General features: G+C 44.1%; 1 protein-coding gene across 1 annotated transcript in view; it reads right to left on the bottom strand.

The window, feature by feature from the left end:
- The window catches only part of MARCHF10 (membrane associated ring-CH-type finger 10), an 89,751-nt gene that overhangs the window by 44,491 nt on the left and 22,726 nt on the right, over positions 1–22,534 (bottom strand). The window contains exon 3 of the mRNA XM_052658761.1: positions 3,672–3,843. Within this exon, the coding sequence (XP_052514721.1) occupies positions 3,672–3,843 (172 nt within the window). The remainder of the gene's footprint in view (positions 1–3,671; positions 3,844–22,534) is intronic.

Genomic DNA, 22,534 nt, shown 5'->3' on the forward strand with positions numbered 1-22,534 from the left:
CCGTCCCTGGAATTCTGCAGGCCAGAATACTGGAGTGGGTAACCTTTCCCTTCTCCAGGGGAGCTTCCCAACCCAGGGATCGAACCCAGGTCTCCCGCCTTGCAGGCAGATTCTTTATCAGCAAGCCACAAGGGAAGCCCAAGAATACTGGAGTGGGTAGCCTATCCCTTCTCTAGGGGATCTTCCCGACCCAGGAATCAAACTGTGGTCTTCTGCATTGCAGGCAGATTCTTTACCAACTGAGCTATCATACATGAGCTATCATATATGAGCTATGGTGCTGGAGGCTGTTCTAATGGTTGAGAATATATTTTATCTTTGAATCCTCATGGCTATGCTAGCAGGTAGGATCTGTTCTGACTCCCAGGCTCTGCCATTTTACAGATGAGGAAACTGAGGCACAGAGAAGTTACTTCTCAGAGGGACACAGCAAATGAGAAACAGGGCCCAGATGCTAATCCAAGCATTTTGTCGCTAAAGCACTTGCCCACAACTGCATGGAGATAGGGGACAAGGAGAATCATAAGCCAACTCATTTAGAAACTGTTCCATGGAATATATGAATTAATTTAAAATGTGTGAATTCCTTCTAACAGAGTGTGAAGTACAATGAAAATCGGAGACCTTCTTGGCTATAAATCTATTAGTAGCGGGTACTGGTGGTTCCTCTCTTGTAAATAGCCGGTTTAGGGGTTCCGGATGATACTTCACATATAAGGGTTATAATGGAATATCACTACATAGGTTTGCATATAAGTCAAGCCACATTCCCCAGCTGAATTATTTTTTCCAGGAAAAGTGTGGCATAACACAGTATGGAATGTTAGCCTATTGAGCAAAGGAATTCCACTGTCTTAATGGAATTAGTTTTGCGTAGAACTCAGGTCTGACATGGCAAGTTTTGGTAACTCGCTGCAATCTTTGGGTGGCCCCCAAAATGCTTTAGAAAATTATTTCCCTACAGAGGTGAAGGAAAGCAGGAGCCTGTGAGTTTAGCCACCGAATTGGATGGAGGTGTCCTAGATACTTTAGGTCCCCACACTTCTTTTGCTACTACAGCAGGGTATTTATCAGAATGTTCTAAGTTGTCACCACCACTGGCCTCAACTTTGCCTGAATAAACTCAGCTTAAGTTATTGCCTTGTCCATGGGCTCTCGTTTCACTGGACTGATAAAGGAATTCAGTGGGTAAGACTACACACGTGAAACGAGTGGATCCCAACACACCAAGACTCTACCTTTAGTTCACCCGATTAACCCAATTTGCTATAGTAACTAACATCAATCAGCAGGGTTTTTATGCTCCCTGGGTGGCTGGGCCACAGTGGTCCTGCTCATGGTTGCATAGAGCTCGGACACAGTCTAGAGCCATAATGTGATAATAAAGCTGCTGTTTTAAAATTTATTTATTGTATTGTTTTTAAGCTGGTGGATTTTTTTTTTTAAATCAAGGTGGTTTTTAAAGGCTTTTACTCCAAGTGCTGCTTGCTTAGTCACTCATAGTGTCCAACTCTTTGCGACCCTTGGGACTGTAGCCCTCCAGGCTCCTCTGTCTGTGGGATTTTTCAGGCAAGAATACTGGATTGGGTTGCCCTTTCTTTCTCCAGGGGATCTTCTGACCCAAGGATCAAACCCATGTCTCCTCCATGGCAGGCAGATTCTCTACCTGCTGAGCCATTGGGAAGTAACATCTCTTATTTGGTGAAATAATTATCCTCCTGCCAACTTGGCTATCTTGTCTATACCTTGGTGCTTTCCAGTCTAGTGATTCCTCAAATTTGAGGTTTTATAGAATGGAAAGTGAGTTAATTTTCCTTTCCTGTAAATGTTGTAAGTTCCATATGGAGTTCGCTCAGTTGGAAGAACATCTGTGTTAATCAGACAAACTAAACGTGGAATGGGCCTAAACTGTCCATTTGAATGATTTATCTCTGCAAAGGACAAAACACAGCATGCAAATGGCTACCCAGTTTTAGCAAAAAGGCTAAAAATTATAACGAGTGACTACAGTTCCATTATTTAAACTTAAATTCAATTTTTAAAAAGACATCCTCAGTTCGATCCATGACAGCATGTATTTGAAATATTTGAGGAGTGATCTTATCTGCCCTATTTCATTCTTAAACAGTTGAATTAAAAACCTAATTCCTACTAAAACACTTCAAAATGAGCAGTTGTTAACTAGGAAGAAACATGAGGTCACTTCTAAGCATGAGATAGGTTTTCCATTCTCAGAGGAGATGTGGGCAAATTTTAAAGTATAGAGCCTAAGACAGTCACAGGCAAGAAGAACATCAGTGAGCAGGTGACCAAACTTCTTCCACACACTTACATTACAATGGGGAAGCCCGCTCACACATCTATTTTCAGCCAGTGGAAAGGCAGGAAGGATGCTCTGGGTTACAGAGCATCAACCAATATCTGTGGTTACAGTGTCAGGAGCGGTAATAGTGTCCACTGCTACTGGTGGGTCTCTCCCCATCACCCTCAGCCAGAACTAGAATTTTTGCTTGCCCCAGGTGGTGGTGAATCCAGAACAGTTGGTGAAGAGACTCTTAATTGGGTGGGGTGTTAACCCATGTTTATCCTTCCTTCACCCATTCATTGTGCCTTTTGCTTTTAAAGCACCAAAGGTAAAAGAAAATTTGGCCAATTAAATAGGAAAAGGAGTTGGGGCTTTGCCTGAAAGGACATCATTTCAGAAGTCAATTGTTTTTCCCCAACTTCATTAAAGCTATAAAATATGCCTAGTTAATCTGAGAGCTGCCATTGTCTAAAAATGCATCCAGACTTAACTGGATGGGTGGTTGCAGAACAGGAGCTATTTAGGATTAGAAAGTCATTGTGCTTTTAAACAAATTGCATGCTGTTTACGAATTTTGGGGCAGTTAATCTGGATCGTTTCCATTCCATTGCAAGCAGAAGACGGCCCTTTCTGCCTGGCTATCCCAACTTCCACGTCAGTTCCCCAGGGGAATCAAGTTTGTCCTACAGATGTTGGCTCTAATGGAGATGAGCCTAAGGGACTCTAAACTTCCGGCTGCATTTATCCCCTCTCTGGATACTATTAAGTCGCTCCTGCTTGAAGCAGAGGACGGGCTTTGCTTCAAAGGCAGCTAAAGAGTGAATTATTTACCAGATTGCACAAAGGGGAGGATTTATCAAGGCCCCCCTCCCTTTTTTCCCCCAGAGAGGACAACCACAGAACTAGAAAACTTTATTACTCTCTTTCTCGGCAGTAAATTATGCCATTCAGATGCATTTGAAAGCTTCCCTTCATGCTCTGTATTGAGTCATAAAACTTGATACCTGGGGCCAAATGCCTTTATCTTCCTGGAAGGGTGACGAAGGTGAAAGGGCAGCCATTCTAAGCCAGTGCCACACAAAGGCAGTGAGTGGGCAGAATGCGTGGGCAGTGGAGACCCTTACTCTGCCTACTTCACACCTCTTCAACCTGATGTTCTCCAAAATGAATCTGATCACTAGCAGAAGATCATCAAACCCTCCAAAACCCGAATGAGCCACATGAAAAACACTGGGCTGTCATCAGAGCACCTATCTGATTGTTGTCCTTGGTGTGATGCTAGACTTAAAAAAGCTTGTGAATTTCAAAATAGAAAACTGTCACTCACCTTTTAGATTTTGTGAATTTCAATAAACCTGCCACTCACCTGGAGGGGGTTTGCTGGGGCCCGCTTTCTCTAATTTCTTGGGAGTCATGGTACTCTTATGTTTCTGCTTGACTGAGGTTTGGTCAATTGCCGGAAGTCTAGAATCGATCTTACAAGCAGAACTTGTGGCAGATAATCTTGGTTCGGCTTGAGCATCCTCATCACCAGAACTCTACCGAAAATGAAAGATCAGATCTGAGTATCAGTGATCAATAGGTCCTCTTTGCTGGGCAGAGGAAAAAGAGACAAGCCAAATGCAGCAACCTCTCAGCAGAGACATCGGAGTGTCCTGCCAGCTCAATGTGCCCTTTTCGCTAGTCAGATTTTCATGGACTGGGTGTAGCAATTTAGAAATAATAACAAAGTTAATGAGTCTATTTGGTATGACATTATGAAAAGAATGAATTCCTGACCCTTAAGTAATTGGATGACCAGTAAACAGCTCATGTTAAAAGCTGCATATGAAAGCATCCATGCATTTAAACTTCTTGATATTTGTTATTTGAACTACTCCAGGGTGGGTGAGGAAGAACCATTTCTTACGTTAATCATATAGTTGACAATGAAAAGGAAATTTAGAGACGTGTGTTGGGACTGAATAAATGAGACCTCATTTAATACTCTGAATTATCGGGTGCAGCAAAGACAGATTAATCTTTTAAGAAAGACTCTACTTGTCAGTCTTCTGCAAAGAAGTCAGTATAAATCTATGCATGGACAAATCATGACTCACGTGGTGTCAGAATATCTTAACACAGCCTTACAGATGCAGTGAAATCTGTCTGCAGTGCAGGAGACCTGGGTTTGACCCCTGGGTTGGGAAGATCCCCTGGAGAAGGGAATGGCTACCCACTCCAGTATTCTTGCCTGAGAATTCCATGGACAGAGGAGCCTGGCGGGCTATAGTCTAAGGGGTGGCAAAAGAATTGGATACGACTGAGCAATTATCATACTTTGCCACACTTAGAGTGAAAACAAAATACATAATTAGGAGAAACTTGGTCTTGAAGGTGATTTAAGTCCTGCCTTACGGTCTTAGGTCCTGGTGTTCATATGATTTGCTAGGTGATGTGCTCCATGGCAAATAAAACCAAAGGACTGCCTCCCCTCCTCCCAGGGAAAGGGTCACTAAATACTCCTGCATTGCACAATGGTCTGTACTGGCAAGTCCTCTGAAAATGTATTCCTCTGTTGACACAGAGTGCTAAATTAATGCCCCCCACGCCTCTCCAGTGGTGGCACTTTGTATTGATCTTGCTCCCTGTTCTCGCTGACAGTCGTGGCATTTTCATTTCAAGCCACCTGACTCAGGAAAATACTCTGAATAGCTTTGAATTATTGGGTGCAATGTAAGACAAACTCAGCTCTCAAAAAAGTCCCCCACCTGTCAGTCTTCTATAGGGAAGTCAGTACAAATCTACAGGTGGACAGATCATTCTTCTCTGGATTATAAATCATGTTTGGTAACTTAGAGCCTGGCGACAGCCTTCCAACAAATAATTATTGTTTCTCTCTGCATTTTCAGAAAACAGACCGCCCTCAGATAAAGGGACGAGAAGAAGGAAAGGACATAATGAGTTGCTTGTTCTCCCTTTTCCCTTGTGAATCTGGAATTTAGTAGAAGTCCTTGATGATGATTCTGAAATGTCAAAGATGAAACATGAGGTCATTTCTGGGCATGAGATAGGCTTCCCATTCTCAGAGAAGGAAATGTGGGCAGATATTAATGATGGTGCCTAAGACGGTCATAGGCAAGAAGAACATCAGTGAGCATGTGACCAAACTTCCACACACTTACATTAGTGAATGGAGAAGCCTGCTCACACATCTATTTTCAGCCAGTGGAAAGGTAGGAAAGATGCTCTGGGCTAAGACAACCAATATCCATGGTTACAGCATCAAGAGCAGTTAATAGTGTCCACTGCTACTGATGGGTCTCTCCCCACCACCCTCAGCCAGAATGAGAATTTTTGCTTGCTCCAGGTGGTGGTGAATCCAGAGGAGTTGGTGAAGAGACTCTTAATTGGGTGGGGTGTTAAGCCATGTTTATCCTTCCTTCACCCTTTCATTTGTACCAAACGTGAAAGAAAGTTTGGCCAATTAAACCATGCCTAAAAGAGTTGGACACAACTTAGCAATTAAGCAACACACAACAAGAAAATTATGTTTGGAATCATGCACTTGCCTTTCAAATACATCTTTCTCTGGTTCCTGGTTCTATCAACCTGACTTCCAGTTGTGAATCCCTCTTTTTTTTTTTTTTTTAAACTTTTTATTTTATGTTGGAATATAGCTGATAGTTTCAGGTGGACAGCAAAGGAACTCAGTCATACATATTACGAGTATGATAATCACTCTTAGGTCCAGAAATTACAGCTGAAAGTGAGTGTTTTGTCAGCTGGAAACTAAATCCACAGTGGAAAGAACTAGAATACTTATAAATGCACTACGGGGTCTTTTCCTGCTTGCTCCATTGACTCATCTTAAGCCAATCACTTCAACATTTTGTGTCCTCATTTGGGTCTTGTCACGTACTCAGCCATTCTCATGCATCCTCTCTCCTGAAAGCCCATTTCATTATCCAAGGAGGGTGAGCCTTGGGTGAAAGAAGTTGTAGTAACTCATTCTGGCAATAAAATGTAATATTAATATATAAGACTCTGTAGCCCAGCATCCTGGGAGTGAATCCTCGCTGTTACACATAGTGACTGTGTGACATAGTGTTAGTTTTAGGTAGTTCATCTCTTTGCCTCTCAGGTTTTCTCATCTGTGAACAATAGTGCCTTCCTTTTGGTGGTTCTGTGAGGATGAAATGAGTTAGGATATGTTTGTTGCACTTAGAACACTGCCAGGCGCTGAGGAAGTGCCGTGTAAGCATTGGCTTTTGAAATTAGCCGTTCATGTTAAGCCGTTTAAACAGTTAACTAGCTAACTACTGAACATTAACTGCTTGCTGTTGAAACCAAAACCATAAGCCCCTCTGAGAAATTCTAGTGGGTTTTCACGTATTTCAAAGAGCAACGGACAGCAAGGTGGGGCAAGTCCTACACTCGACTCTTGATTTCTTCCAAAGGCTGTATAATTTATGATTGTGACATAAGTAGCCAGTTGACATTTATCTAGCCTTAAGAAAAATATAGTACAATTTCCCTTTCAGACAATAAAGCTCTAATGGAAAATATTTAACATTTAAAGATTATCAGATGATAATAATTAAATTATACTGATTTAAAGCTGATTTTAAAACAGTGTCTCCTCCTCTCGCAAGTTTAAAGAGCAATTACAATTTTCATTTCTTCTCCCTTATGTTCCTATGTTGAAATGTCACATGGAGGTGGAGGCAACAGCACATTGCTATTCCTTTAAGAGGAAGAAAACTAGCTCTGTCTTTCAAAATCAAAGCCTGAAACATGAAACACAAACAAACAAAACTGGAAAGCCTAGGCTATATAATACATGTGCAGACATTAGATTCTCTCTTGGTAGTCTGAAAAGAGTCCTAAGAGAGCCATGTTAACTAAAGAAACTATTATTGAAATTAATTTGTAAATAGGGTATTAGGATTTTTGTAATTAACATTTTTCAAAGATTCCCCAGCTTGCTCTTTGGGCATTGTCCATAATAAAGTTGAGATATTACCTTAGAGCTAGAATCTCTCAAAAGTTCAGAAAGGGGCTTCCCTGGTGATCCAGTGGCTAAGATTCCATGCTCCCAATGCTGGGGGCCTGGGTTCAATCCCTGGTCAGAGAACTAGAGCTCACATGCTGCAACTAAGACCCATCACAGCCAAATACATAAATAATACAAAAAAATTTAATCAAACCAATTAAAAAAAAGAAAAAAAGTTCAGAGAAAAACTCATACAGGAAAAAGACGGAATTTACCTTAGGGTATGTATGTGGCGCTGGGCACTGAAGTAGGATTTTGAAACATAATGGTTCTGGTTAGACCTTCTGGAAGGTGGAGACCCAAGAATTGGGAAGTGGGATACATTTCCCCAGGGATGTGAGAGTGACTAGATCTTTAGACAAGGACCTACTGATGTTGAGTCTGAAACGGCAGGGTGACATTGAACAGAGATGATCAGAAGGGCAAGGAGACAGAAGTCGTCAGGAACTGAAAGGATGAAGTCATTTTCCAGCTCTTGCCTGATGGCTCATCTCCAAGACCTAAGGAGCTGGTTCTCAACCGGTATGCCGCCTCCTCCCTCCCTCCCTCCCGTTGCTGAATTCTGACTGGTGTGTGCAAATCCCACTGCAGCCACGTGTAACGTGATGGATGGAAGGCTGAGCTGAGCAGATCTTGTGACCTAGTGTAGAGATCAGGACATGACTTGCTGTGAATGAGAAAACAGGCAAAGAGCAGTGTCAGGCTGGTGCCAGAGAAAGCCAGTGTGCTTGTTACATTTGAAATAAAGCATTCTCATGAGATGGTGAAAGAGAAGGATCAAGGTTGTGAAACTCGACACTCAAACAGTAATGACATGGGAAGGGTGGCCAGGGGACTGTGGGTGCAAACGTGTGCCTTCCGAGTGTTGTCCTCAAAGTCCATGTTCCTACTGTGCCTCAAACACAAAAACTGCCTTTGAAAATTGAGGGCAGCTTGCATAAATATAGCACTGGCCAAGAAGTGCATTCCGGTTTTTCTATTACGTCATACGGGAAACCCCAGATGAACTTTTTGGCCAACCCGATAGCATTCGGGACAGGATGGGTACCTTTATGAATTCAAGAAATACAAAGTTAGCAGGTTCTATGCAGTCTCACAAAGCTGGCTAAATGTTTTCTTTTCTGGGGGCGGGGGGCAGAAAACTGTCAGGGCAGCAATCCCTGGGTTGGGAAGATCCCCTGGAGAAGGAAATAGCAACTCACTTCAGTATTCTTGCCTGGAAGACAGAGGACCCCAGTGGGCTACAGTCCATGGGGTCGTAAGAGTTGGACATGACTTAATAGCTAAACCACCACCAAGGGCAGCAAAGTTCTTCCCATGTGCAGGACGATTTTGAAATTGCTTACCAGGATTGTGAACTTGAACAACAGTAAAGAACAGATTAGTAATTTTGCAGGGGTGGGATTTGGACTTGGGTACCACTCACCTAAATCCCACCGCTTCTTCACCCCGTTTGTGTCTCCCACCTGAAGACATGGCTGCCAGGTGGGGTTGGATGAGATGGGACTCAGCAGGAGAAGCTTTTGGGAGTCAGCTGGGCTGTCATGTACCTGAATTTCATGAGCCGTTGTCTCTACCAACGACAGCTATAGAGAAAATGCTCCTGTCTGCCATCTTTTCTCTGATTCTCATGCTAGCAAGTTGGAATGGGGTTAACGTCTTCATCATCTTTGATCACCTTTGGGGCTGCTGTCTGAAGGAGAGGCATTGTGGGTCTTTAGTAGACCCTGCTTCCTGTTTATGAGACATCCCCCTGGGGAAGGGCCTCTGGCTGAAAGCTTTGCAAGCTACTGAAATGGCAAACATGACCTGTTTTATGACACTTGCTAGTATTTCTTAAACCCAACTGAATCCCTCATGTGCTTCAGAAATCATGGTTGGTTTACATGGGTGGTAACCATACATTTTCATGCTTGGGGGACAAGCAAATGTAGTGTTCTCTGAGATGGAGTTCTGTGTGGTGGGCAGTGAGTGAGGAAGTGGTATGTGGCCAGGAAATTGTTGGATTTAAAAAATTTGAACACTCCAGTATAGTGTTGTGTAGCACACTGAGACTGCCCTCTGTGAGAGGAGCATCTGAAGAACGTAAAAGATGGCCTTTAAGTGGAGGTCATCCATGAAAATACCTCCTACTCGAAACAATAAGTCATAAAACATCTAATTGAAAGGCATCATATGTACCTACTGTGTCTTCAGCCCCCACATACAAGTAAGGCGCTTGCAGTGTGGGCGTGCTCAGTCATGTCCAGCTCTTTGCAACTCCACGGACTGCCAGGCTCTTCAGCCCATGGGATCTCCCAGGCAAGAACACTGGAGTAGGTTGCCATTTCCTCCTCCAGGGGATCTTCCCAACGCAGGGACTGAACCTGCATCTCTTCCATCTCTTGCATTGGCAGGTGGGTTCTTTCCCACTGCTCCATTTGGGAAGCCCGTGCTTGCAATGGGAGAGGCGCAATACTAGCCATACTAGCAAAACTATGTTTAGTTAAGTATAAATTGGGTGGTACCGATTCTAAATTTCAGAGGCATTCACAGCAAAAAAAGAAAGAAAACGAGAAGTGAAGGGATGCTTCATGGAGGAGGTGGTATTTTCTAGGTGGTATTTGCTATGAAAGACTGATAGGAACTGGCTTTGGCTGGAATCAGCACAGAAGCCAAGGTGTGGATGGAGTGACACACGAGGTGTGATTCTCAGTGAGGCACGTGGCCAGAACGGAGGGCGTGGGGAAGAGAGGTAAGAAATATAGCTGGCTGGCACAGTCCCCCACACATCGTGGGGGTCTCTGAGATTCAAGCAAAGGATGGAGAATCAATGCATTGGAGAATAGGGTCCAAGTGAAGGTTTCTGAGTTGAAAGCTGTCATTTTAATGTGGTATTTGTGGTATTTAAGATTAGCTTGTATGTTTCTTTCAGGGAGAAAAAAATGAAGCATCCAGCCAATTTGCCAGTGAAATGATGTTTTTGTAGTTTCAATGGCTTATTTTCATAAAATGTAAGTCTTTTCTTTATTGCAAGAAAAATGCATGTTCATAATGGAAAACTAAAGACAAAGAGAGAAATTTTAAAGCATTCAAAGCTCCATTAACCTTGGAATAAAAACTGCAAATCGCTTGGTCTGTGTTGTTTCAGAGCCCTTTTTAATGACTCTGTTGGAGACTGCTAGCTTTCCACTGAAATCCCTGCTCGAGCGATGAGAGCCACAGCTGGGATGTGCCGCCCACCCCGAACTCAGTGACTCAGTTTCCCCTGCAACAAGGTGTTGCCCTGGGAGAAAAGGCTCCCTGATGGGGTGGGAGCGGGAGTGATGTGTGCAGCCTGCTTCAGAGATCATCTCTGGCCCTGCACCTCAGCTGGAAAGGCATGTGTTAAACAGAAACATTACAGGCCTGAATCCCTGTGAATCCTAGTGGAGGAGAGATGCTTTCTGATCTGGTTCAGCCAACCTGGGCCATCATATGTGTAAGAGATAAACCTCTGTCTTGATTGAGTCATCACATTTTTGGTCCCTTTGTTATAGCAGCTAACATTACCCTACACATATGTTTATGTATCCGCATAAATGTTTCTTTTCACAGAAATAGAATTGAACCATACTTTACATTGTCACTTAACAATACATTGTATCCATAGATACCTTTCTACAATTTTTTCAACCTTATTTTTAAAAATTTCAAATCTATGGAGAAGTTGAAAGAATAATAGAAATAACATCCATTACCCTTCCCCTTGCCAATTTGCTTTCTCTCTCTATATATATATATATAATTAATATATATATTCTTTTTCTAAACAATTTAAAAGTGACTGGACTTCATGATACTCTTACCCCTAAATACTTCAACATGCATCTCCTATCAAAATAGCCATTCTCCTACAAAGCCACAATACTGTTATCCGACCCAAGAGAATTTAATAGCTTCATAACATCACCTAATATGTAGAGCATATTCGAACTGAACTGTCACCAGAGTGCCTGTTTCGATCTACCGTCCAGTGAAGATACGCCAGTTGCATGCACTTGCTATGTCTCTCTAGTTCTCGGCCCTTTTTGCCTTTTCATGATTTTTACTGTTTGAAAAGTCTCAGCCTCATAGAAGGTTGTGTGTTTTGGATTTGCAAGCTTTCTCATAATAAAATTGGGGGTTAATCATTTTGTGTAAGAATATTGCACAGGTGGTGGTATCCATCACCTCAGCACAAAACAACACTGTTTGGTCTCTAGGGTAAGGAGCTGACTGCTAGGTTTCTGACTGTTAGTTTTTTTTTTTAATATTATTTTTTAATATAAAAGTGCATGTTTCCCTTTAGTAATTAGTAGGTAATCTATGGGATGATTCTTTGACACTAAATAGCCTATTAATTACACATTTTATTCAATAATTTTAGCATCTTTTGATGTGCTTTGACTGAATTGATAGTTACATCAAAGTAGCAAAATGATGATTTTCCTATCATTTCTTCTCTAATTATTAGCTGGTATTCTTCTCTAAAGAACTTTCCTTTCCTCCCTTCTTGTTTGTTTACTTGTTTGTGTTTACTTGTTTGTTATCATTGTGGTCTCACGGGCATATTTTATTTAATTATCTCATCACATTTTTTGAGGCTCAAGAAGTGGTGAATGGGAATTCATTCTAGTCTGCTGTTGACTTGAGTCTCTGAGCACTTCTTCGCTTTCTGGTACAGTAAAATTTCATAGCCTAACCTTGTACTTTACCTGGCTCAGACCTAGAATCAGTTGTTTTCCCAGTAAGCTCTAGTTCCTTCTAGTTTAGAAAGCTATTTAGAAATCAATATCTGCTTGCTATGTGCATTTATTGCAAATGGAGGGACAGTGTTCCTAAGTCTTTTCACTGGAATTAATTAGAAATATGTATTTTAAAAATTATAAGCTCATAGAAATATTTAAAGTTAAAATTAAATATTTTATGGGGTTTTCCCTTCCTTTCTTTTATTTTCTCTCTCATATTTAAAATCTGTATTCCTCAGTTATATTAAAACATTTGTTAATTTTTTACTCTGCAATACACATGAAATAATTTCAGAATCACAATACAAATGTTACTCTAACAAACCCACTGAGTAAAGTTTATTCTTTCTTAACAGCTCTCTCTGTCGTTATAATATATTCACATTGTATGGCTCTGTCATAATTATTTCTGTTGGTCATTTAGGTTGCTTCCAACTTCTTCTGTGGTAAATGATGCTATGATGAATATTCTTTTATATTTATGCACATCATCAATTATTTCTTTATTCCTGAAGTGGGAATTTATATTGGTAGATTAACAGTATCACAAAGATTTACAAATTTTTGTTCCCAAACTGTCCTCCAGAAATGATGTATTAATTTACATTTCCAGATGTACATGCCAGATTCTACAAGTATTCTCCAACTACATATTATCTTTTAGAAAGAGTCTTTGTCATCTTGGGAAAATACTATAATTTGTAACTTGTATGTAATTTTAATTTAATTATTGAGTAGGTTCATTTATTTTAGCTCATCTGTTTAGAATCTATATTCGACCTATTTCTAAAAAGGGTCTGAAATGACTTAAAAGCTAAACTGAAAAGAGTGTTAAAAAATGGGAAAAGGCAAAACTAATTTATGGTGAAAACATGCAGAATAGTGGTTGCCTCTGAGAGGGATGGGGCAGGAATTGACTAGGAAGGGGCATGGGATAATGGAAACTCAGTGGGGGGTCAGGTTATATGGTTACAAGCATTTATCAAAACTCATGAAATACTACTCTTAATATCTGTATAAGTCACTGGAGGTAATTTTTACCTCTAAAATTTAAAAATAGGAAAAAAATAGAACAAATCAAATCACAAAAACTGTAAACAAATATTCAACTCTAGCTAACGATGTATGTCGGAGAAGGCAACGGCACCCCACTCCAGCACTCTTGCCTGGAAAATCCCATGGATGGAGGAGCCTGGTGGGCCGCAGTCCATGGGGTCGCTAAGAGTCGGACATGACTGAGCAACTTTACTTTCATGCATTGGAGGAGGAAATGGCAACCCACTCCAGTGTTCTTGCCTGGCGAATCCCAGGGACAGGGGAGCCTGGTGGGCTGCCGTCTACGGGGTCGCACAGAGTCGGACACGACTGAAGCGACTCAGCAGCAGCAGCAGCAGTGATGTATGTATGTGTTTAGTCGTTCAGTCGTGTCTGACTCTTTGTGACCCCATAGACGGCAGCCCACCAGGCTCTTCTGTCCATGGAACTCTCCAGGCAAGAATACTGGAGTGGGTTGCCATTCCCTTCTCCAGAATGACGTATTGGGTTGGCCAAAAAGTTCGTTTGGGTTTTTCCATAACATCTTACGCTGAAGTTTTTTCCAGGGGGAAGTAGGTAGAGTACTGATGTTTGCAACTTACTTTGAAATGCACCAAAACACAAGATGGCTCAATGGATGGATAAGGGGCTAAATACGTGATAAAGCAAGTACAGCAAAGTGTCAACACTGTAGTATCTAGGTGGTGGGGAGGTGGATATTCATAGTACACTTCAGTCAGCTTTTCCGTATGTTTAGAAGCTCTTGGTAAAATGCTGGAGGGAAAGGGAGAGTGGCGCTATAGATGGAGAAGTACAGGTGTTTTCAGGGCAGCTGGGATAAACGAGGTACTTTTGGAAAATGCTGCTGGTCTTCTAATGTATGGTTCATCATAGACATTCGTTTCTTTAGATTAAAAAATCTTGGCCGGGACTTCTTTGGTGGTCCAGTGGTTAAGAATCCACCTTCCAAAGCAGGGGACACAAGTTCAGTCCCTGGTCTGGGCAGATTCCACAGGCCACAGAGCAACTAAGCCCGCACCCTGCAACTACGGAAGTCCGTGAGTATGCCACAATGAAGGATCCCTCACGACGCAACAAAGATCAGTAAGTTAGACCCGACACAGCCAAATAAATAAATAAATATTAAAAAACAACCTTTGTCTTCATAATATCATCAGGTAACAATGAGAGATCAGTGATCAACTCAGTAAAGTCAATTAAGATAAATTTTAAAAGAAATGTCTTATCTTACACTTGGTGCTTTAGGATGAGCATACAGTTACACTAACAGGGACCCTCCGATGGAAAAGGCAACATAGCTACTTATGTTGGGACTATGAGAATAAGGACTCAAAGACTGCCCTTACAGAGCTGACGGGGACTTCCCTGGTGGTCCAGTGGTTATGACTCTACATTTCTACCGCAGGGGTCATGAGTTCGATCCCTGGTTGGTGAACTAAGATCTTACATGCTGTGTGGTGCAGCCAGGAGGGAAAAAATAGAACGAAGGGCCAGGCTGGGAACTTTAGCACTGGGCCTGCTGATGGGCAACCAGAGTGAAGTGGATTACATTGTGAATAGGAAGTGCATCTTATTTTATGCATTTCAAAATATTATTGTGAGAAGAAGAGGCAAAGAAGTCATCATTATTGCCTAAGAAGCCTGTGACAGAAAACCAGGATTTACTCCCAGGTGTAGAGTGAGAAGAGAAGCAAGCCTGGAGGAATCCCAGGACTGGAGAAAGGAGGAGCAGGAGAAGCCAGGAGAGAATCAGGAGACTGTGGCTTCGTAGAAGCTCAGGGACACAGCATTTCAAGGAGTGTGGAGTGGCCAGGTGAGTCAGAGCTGCCGAGAGGTCGCGCACAGTGAGGACCACAGGAGGCCTTCTGCACCACAGACGTGGAAGGCATCTGACCAAGAGCCATTTCTGTGGGACGATGTGCATGGCAGCCAGGTTGGAGTGGGTTGCATTGTGAGTAAGAGGTGGGGAAATGGAGTCAATCAGAGTAAATGATTCTTCTAAGAACCTTGACTGTGAGGGAGAAGAAATAAGTGGAGGGGATGTGGACTCAAGGAAGGTCTGTTCTGCTAAAGTTTTAGACAGGAGAGCTTAGTGTTAGTTGCTCGGTTGTGTCCCACTGTTTGGGATCCGCTGGACTGTAGCCCTCCAGGCTCCTCTGTTCATGGGATTTCCCAGGCAAGAATACTGGAGTGGGTTGCCATTTCCTTCTCCAGAGGATCTTCCTGACCCAGGGATCGAACCCAGGTCTCCCACATTGCAGGCAGATTCTTTACCATCTGAGCCACCAGGGAAGCCCTGAGAACTTAGGTCATGATTAAACACAGATGGGAAGGCTCTAGTACAGAGTTGGGAGGTGCAGGAATGGAAGGGACCACGGATGGAGTGAGGAGAGAGCTAGGAGGTGGGCTCCGGAGCAGAGGTGGAGACATTGATGACTGGATGGCAACGAGGGGAGGGCGGTACAGTTTTCAGCAGCCTGGGTACAGACTCAGAGACCATGGATGAGCAGGATTTTGCCAGAGAGGTATGGAAACAAAACAAAGGGCAAGGCAACGTTAAGAGGGTCAAACACAGAACACAGCCTGCTTGGGAAGGGAAGTTTAGCCCAGAGTGGGCAATAAGAGGGCAAAGGGAGACGAACCAGTGAGCCAGAGGTTCCCCATGGGAAGAAGTGTCACAGTAGAAGTGGTTGAGCAGACGAGCAGGAAGGCTGGTGGTGATCAGTAATTTTTAGAGATGGAGAACTTTATCTGATGATGCCAACTAGGATGTGGTGTTGGGGAGGGTAGCAGAGAGGGATGGAGGGGGACCTTTAAGATGCTTGGGGACCTGAGGAGGCAGGGTGTGGCTGGATCACCCAGGTAGATGCTGAACTCATCTAGGCCAGGGGTCCCCCACCTCTGGACCACAGACCGGTACCTCCTGTCCGATCAGCGGTGGCATCAGGTTAGAAATAAAGTGCACAATAAATGTAATGTGCTTGAATCATCCCCAAACCATCCCCCGCCCCCTGGTCTGTGGAAAAACGGTCTTCCATGAAACCAGTCCCTGGTGCCAAAAAGGTTGGGGACTGCTGATCCACGCTTGCGACTGGAGTTCAGGAGACGGGGTGGAGAGGAAGGGAGCCACGGCCGGTCCTCACTGAAGAGGGGAGAGTGGCCAGGAGACAACAAGGATGACGGCAGGAGGGAATGGTGGAATGAAGCAGCACAAGCCCCAGCGGATGGCGTGTCCACCAGAGCCAGGGGAGCGGTGGTCTGACAGCAGCGTCAGGGAGCAAGAAGGGCGCCCTCCTGCCTCCTGATCCTGAGGAAGGGCTGTTGGGGGGGGATGTGAACACCACCACCCCCTCCGCCAGGGGGCGCTCTGGTGCACATTTCCTGTGCTGCGGGGAGACTGGTCTGCTTACCTGCTCCCCAGTGTGCCTCTCTCTGACTCCGGCTGTCCCTTCCGCCTGTAACCTCTGTGCCTACCTTGGCTCCCCACCCCCCACTCCCAGCTCCCCAGTACCTGCCCGTGTCTTAATATCCAACTGAAAATCAGCATCTCCAGGAAGGTTTCCCAGGTTTCCCTTGCCTTCTTATCACACTCATCAGATACTATCTTGACCTGCAGGCATTCGTGTGATGTCTTATTTTACCAACACTATGAACTACCCGAGGGTGGGAGCGAGGCACAGTTTACTCATCACTATCGCCCCATACCGCCCAACACAGTGTCTTGGACACCAGTGATTTATAATTCTGTAAAAAGAAAGCAATGTAACAGTAAAACAAAAGGAGGTTTTACAGATGAAATGCTATAATTACAAATTATACTTAATGCAGTTATGCCTCTGAATAATCACATCTTGCAACTGAAAATTTTTAAAATTTTGATATCTGAATTTTAATAGGTTTTTAACAAGTTTTTTGGTTTTAAAAAGCAGTTGAAATCTTTTTTTTTTAAGTACGGGATTTTAATAAGAGGTTGCAAATGGAAACACACAGCACTACATAAAATGTGAAAAGAGCCACTTTATTATAATCTTCGCTCATGCAATTTCTGAGCTGCTCAGTCCAATTAACACGGGGAACTCTTGGGGTCAGATGTCAGCAAGGCTTGGTACCGTGGATTTCACTGAGTGGGAATAACCAATTGGTGTTTGTCTGACCTGTCCGCATGGCAGAGTCATCCTGTGGAAGGATTGACCCTAGGCTATCCTGCTTATCTGTTGAAAAGGCAGGATGATGCTCTGGAAGCAGCTGCAATTTAAACTGACAGTTGCCCCATTTTCCTGCCATGCCCTATTTTAAGATTACCTAGTGGAGCTCAGGCAAAGCACAGAAACAAAAAAGAAATGAGGCCCTGCTGGTTCTGCCGGGATGCAGTTATTCGCCCGTGCCATTGCTGCTCTGAAAGGTCTGTGGGTCCTGGCTGTGTCCACAGAGGGGCCTGTGCTCCAGGTCTTCCAATTACTCTGTAATCTGATCACAACCTTCACATGAAATGTTCCCTTGGTATCTCTAATTTTCTTGAAGAGATCTCTAGTCTTTCCCATTTTATTGTTTACCTCTATTTCTTTGCATTGATCACTGAGGAAGGCTTTCTTATCTCTCCTTGCTATTCTTTGGAACTAGGTGGCAAGAATACACAGAAGAACTATACAAAAAAGATCTTCATGACCCAGATAACCATGATGGTGTGATCACTCACCTAGAGACAGACATCCTGGAATGCGAAGTCAAGTGGGCCTTAGGAAGCATCACTATGAACAAAGCTAGTGGAGGCGATAGAATTCCAGTTGAGCTATTTCAAATCCTAAAAGATGATGCTGTGAAAGTGCTGCATTCAATATGCCAGCAAATTTGGAAAACTCAGCCACAGGACTGGGAAAGTTCAATTTTCATTCGAATCCCAAAGAAAAGCAGTGCCAAAGAATGTTCAAACTACTGCACAATTACACTCATCTCACACACTAGCAAAGTAATGCTCAAAATTCTCCAAGCCAGGCTTCAACAGTGTAAGAACCATGAAATTCCAGATGTACAAGCTGGATTTAGAAAAGGCAGAGGAACCAGAAATCAAATTGCCAACATCTGTTGGATCATCAAAAAAGCAAGAGAGTTCCAGAAAAATGTCTACTTCTGCTTTATTGACTATGCCAAAGCCTTTGACTGTGTGGACCACAACAAACTGTGGAAAATTCTTAAGAGATAGGAATAGCAGACCACCTGACCTGCCTCTTGAGAAACCTGTATGCAGGTCAGGAAGCAACAGTTAGAACTGGACATGGAACAACAGACTGGTTCCAAATTGGGAAAGGAGTACGTCAAGGCTGTATATTGTCACCCTGCTATTCAGCCTATATGCAGAGTACATCATGCAAAATGCCAGGCTGGATGAAGCACAAGCTGGAATCAAGATTGTTGGGAGAAATATCAGTAACCTCAGATATGCAGATGACACCACCCTGGTGGCAGAAAGCAAGGAAGTACTAAAGAACCTCTTGATGAAAGTGAAAGAGGAGAGTCAAAAAGTTGGTTTAAAACTCAACATTCAGAAAACTAAGATCATGGCATCCAGTCCCATCACTTCATGGCAAATAGATGGGGAAACAATGGAAACAGTGACGGACTTTATTTTTTGGGCTCCTAAATCACTGCAGATGGTGACTGCAGCCATGAAATTAAAAGACGTTCGCTCTTTGGGAGAAAAGTTATGACCAACCTAGAAGCTTATTAAAAAGCAGAGACATTACTTTGTCAACAAAGGTCCATCTAGTCAAAGCTATGGTTTTTCCAGTGGTCATGGATGTGAGAGTTGGACTATGAAGAAAGCTGAGTGCTGAAGAATTGATGCTTTTGAACTGTGGTGTTGGAGAAGACACTTGAGAGTCCCTTGGACTGCAAGGAAATCCATCCTAAAGGAAATCAGTCCTGAATATTCATTGGAAGGACTGATGGTAAAGCTGAAACTCCGATACTTCGGCCACCTGATGAGAAAAACTGACTCATTTGAAAAGACCCTGATGCTGGGAAAGATTGAAGGCAGGAGGAGAAGGGGAAGACAGAGAATAAGATGGTTGGATGGCATCACCGACTCAATGGACATGAGTTTGAGTAAGCTCCAGGAGTTGGTGATGGACAGGGAAGCCTGGCGTGCTACAGTCTATTGAGTTGCAAAGAGTCAGAGATGACTGAGTGATTGAACTGAACTGATCTCAAAGAAAGCCTCTGGTTCAGCCTGGTGAGTTACCTGGTGAAATGTTCAATTACACCAAGATGATCTCATAAAATATGAGTGAGTCCTGGGTCAGCTTTGGGCTAGTCTGAGTTTCCTCTGTCCACAGAGAACTGCTTGTGTGTTTGTGTGTGTGTGTGTGTGTGTCAGTAGGAAAGAAAGATGCTTTCATCTGAAAAGCCGGCTGTCTGAGGCAATGGTGGACTCATGTCCAGAGGTCAGCTCCAAAGATTCTGCTCAGTCGTGAGTTGTTTTTTTTTTTTTTTAACTTTTAAATTTTGTATCGGAATATAGCTGATTAACAGTGTAGGGGTAGTTTCAGGTGCACAGCAAAGGGACTCAGCCACACACATACTAGTATCCATTCTCCCCCAAGGGGCTTCCCAGGTGGCTCAGCAGTAAAGAATCGGCCTGCCAATGCAGGAGATTTGGGTTTCATCCCTGGGTTGGGAAGACCCCCTGGAGAAGGGCATGGCAACCCACTCTAGTACTCTTGCCTGGCTCAGCCCATGGACAGAGGAGCCTGGTGGGCTACAGTCCTTGGGGTCACAAAGAGTCAGACACGACTGAGCGCACGGAGCCAGCAGCAGCACTCTCCCCCAAACCTCCCTCCCATCCTGGCTGCCCCATAACACTGAGCAGACTTCCCTGTGCTGAACGGTAGGAGAGAGCTTCTTCTGTCTCTATATTCTTGCCCACCTGGTATTAAAGGAACCCACCGAGAGCTTTAAAGCTGCCACCTGTCCCTTGGCGGAGTGGTGAGCCAGGCTCTCTGTAGCTGGTTAGTCTGGTCATCAGCAGTGAGGTTGTTTCCAGATGGCTGATGGCAGTTTCAATCTTCAGAGCCAGACTGGCCCTTGTTCACTGCCTGTCTCACCAAACCACCCTCCTCTGGATGATTTCAAGCCAGGCTGGGGATTGCTCACCACCCTGGTAACAGTACCCGCTTTCTTCTCTTGCTCAGGGGAGGGGTCCTGCTCCGGCTGCATCACTATGACTTCAACATGAGCATATTCCTAAAATGGTCTTGCGACTGTCAGCCTTCAAGCATTCATGGAGTGCTTAGCATGTGGTGTGCACTGGAAATGGAGTAACCATGAGGGCCTGCTCCTGAGTGACCCCCAGCCTGAGGAGGAGACAGACACATGTCCTAAGGTGGGCTTGAGCCTGGAGAGTGGTATGGGGACACAGTGAAGGAACGAAAACAAAACCACTGGACCTCCCAGTAGCTGCTCGGAAGCTCTTCCCAAAGGAGGTGCTTGCAGAGTTGAGAGTCAGGCCACCAGTGGCCTTGAGGGCCATCAGGGCCATCAAACACTTTGCTAAGGTGTTTGAACTTGATCCCAAGACAATGGGGAACCTCTAGAGAACTTTTTAAAAAAAACATTTATTTATTTAGCTGCACTGGGTCTTAGTAGCAGCACATGGGACCTTTAGTTGCGGCATGTAGGACCTAGTTCCCTGACCAGGGATGGAACCTGGGCCCCCTGCATTGGGAGCTCAGAGTCTTAGCCACTGGCCCACCAGGGAAGTCCCCACTAAAGAACTTTTAATAGCAGAGTGACACAATCTAATTTGCTTTTAGAAGGATCATTCTTACTGCTGCCTAGGACACTGGCCAGAAGGGTTGAGGTGAAGGTGAAATGACCAGGAAAATGGCTCCTACAATAATCCAGGCAAAAAGAAAAAAGGAGGACAGAGCTGTGTAAAGGGAGGTGCTGGTGGACAGATCTCAAGACAGAGGAAGGTAAGACAATCCAGCTCTGGTGTCTGACAGCTGTCAGATGTGAGAAGGAGAGGGAGGAGGAGTCTAAGGGTCTCCAGAATTCTCCTGGGCCGAAAGAAGTTCAGGCAAAACAAACTCAAGCGAAGATTCTCACAGGTGTGCACCCGGCAAACCGTGGGCTGCGCATTCCATCGCCCTGACGTCCATGTCGGGTTCCAGAGGCGGGGCGGAGGTGTGTTGTCACTCAGGGGCACCTGGAGGGCGCGGAATCTGTGCTAGAGTCAAGGGGGCAGCAGAACAACACCTGGCCAGGTGTTAGGGATGACTCACAGCCTCCCAGGGTGGGGCAGTTGGAACCAGTGTGTGTGTGTGTGTGTGTGACCTGCCTCAGCCACACACAGCCCCCAGGGCCAGAAGGATGGGAGGCCCAGCCCAAGGGGAGTCTGGCAACACACAAGTAGAAGTTGGAGAAAATCAAAAGAATGAGTCACAGAACACATATGCCATGTGCTAAGCTGGCTGCTTCCGTGACACCCCCAAGGGTGTTGGTAGGTTGACACTGACAGATTAATGGAGAAGAAACAACTCCCTGAGAGCCGTTTGAAAGAGGAGAGGCTCAAGGTTTTCACAGGCAGGAGAGGCTGAAGAGAAAGGTAGTGAAAGGAGGCATGCAAATATACCCAGGCCGGAGGAAAACCCAAATGCAAAGCAAGCCAGCTGACTCATCATCCGAGAGCGAACGTTTGCAAGGAGCTGTCACGGGCAAAGCACTGTAGTTTGGATTATGCAGGGCTGATTTCTGGGAAACACAACTCTTTCCTGGCCCATGAGATCTTGTCTTATCTTTTGGACTTGACTGTAATCTGGAGCACTTTCGTAGTGGTTCAGTGGTAAAGAACCCGCCTGCAGTGCGGGAGACACAGATTTGAACCTTGGATTGGGAAGATCCCCTGGAGAAGGAAATGGGAACCCACTGCAGTGTTTTTGCCTGGAAATCCCACAGACAGAGGAGCTGGGCAGGCTATAGTCCATGGGGTCAGACACAGTTTAGCAACTAAACAACAACATAATCTGGAGGTGCTGTTCCATAGGATTTCTGCAAGTGGCTACTGAACCTGGAACTTCATTCACAATTTTATTTTAATTAATTTATATAGTCTCTTGTGGCTTATGTCCACTGTATTAAATGGCACAGTTTTATGTTTTTGCTGCCTTCATGTATGAACCCACATTCTGACTTTTTAAGCCACTGCAGATTACTCGAAGAGGCTTTACTTTTCATTTCAACCTCTCAAGTTTGTGTGGATGATCATGAACAAAACAATTAAAAATGTTTGTGTTGGGGAGCCGCCTCCACACTTGAGTCTACCTTGCCTTCTGGAAGGCTCAGGTGATCTCGCGGAGGTAAACATCCTGCTGAGCCAGGCCTGGGGCAGAGCCA

The sequence above is a fragment of the Budorcas taxicolor genome, chromosome 19 (genome assembly GCF_023091745.1).
Source record: "Budorcas taxicolor isolate Tak-1 chromosome 19, Takin1.1, whole genome shotgun sequence".
Taxonomy (NCBI): Eukaryota; Metazoa; Chordata; class Mammalia; order Artiodactyla; family Bovidae; genus Budorcas; species Budorcas taxicolor.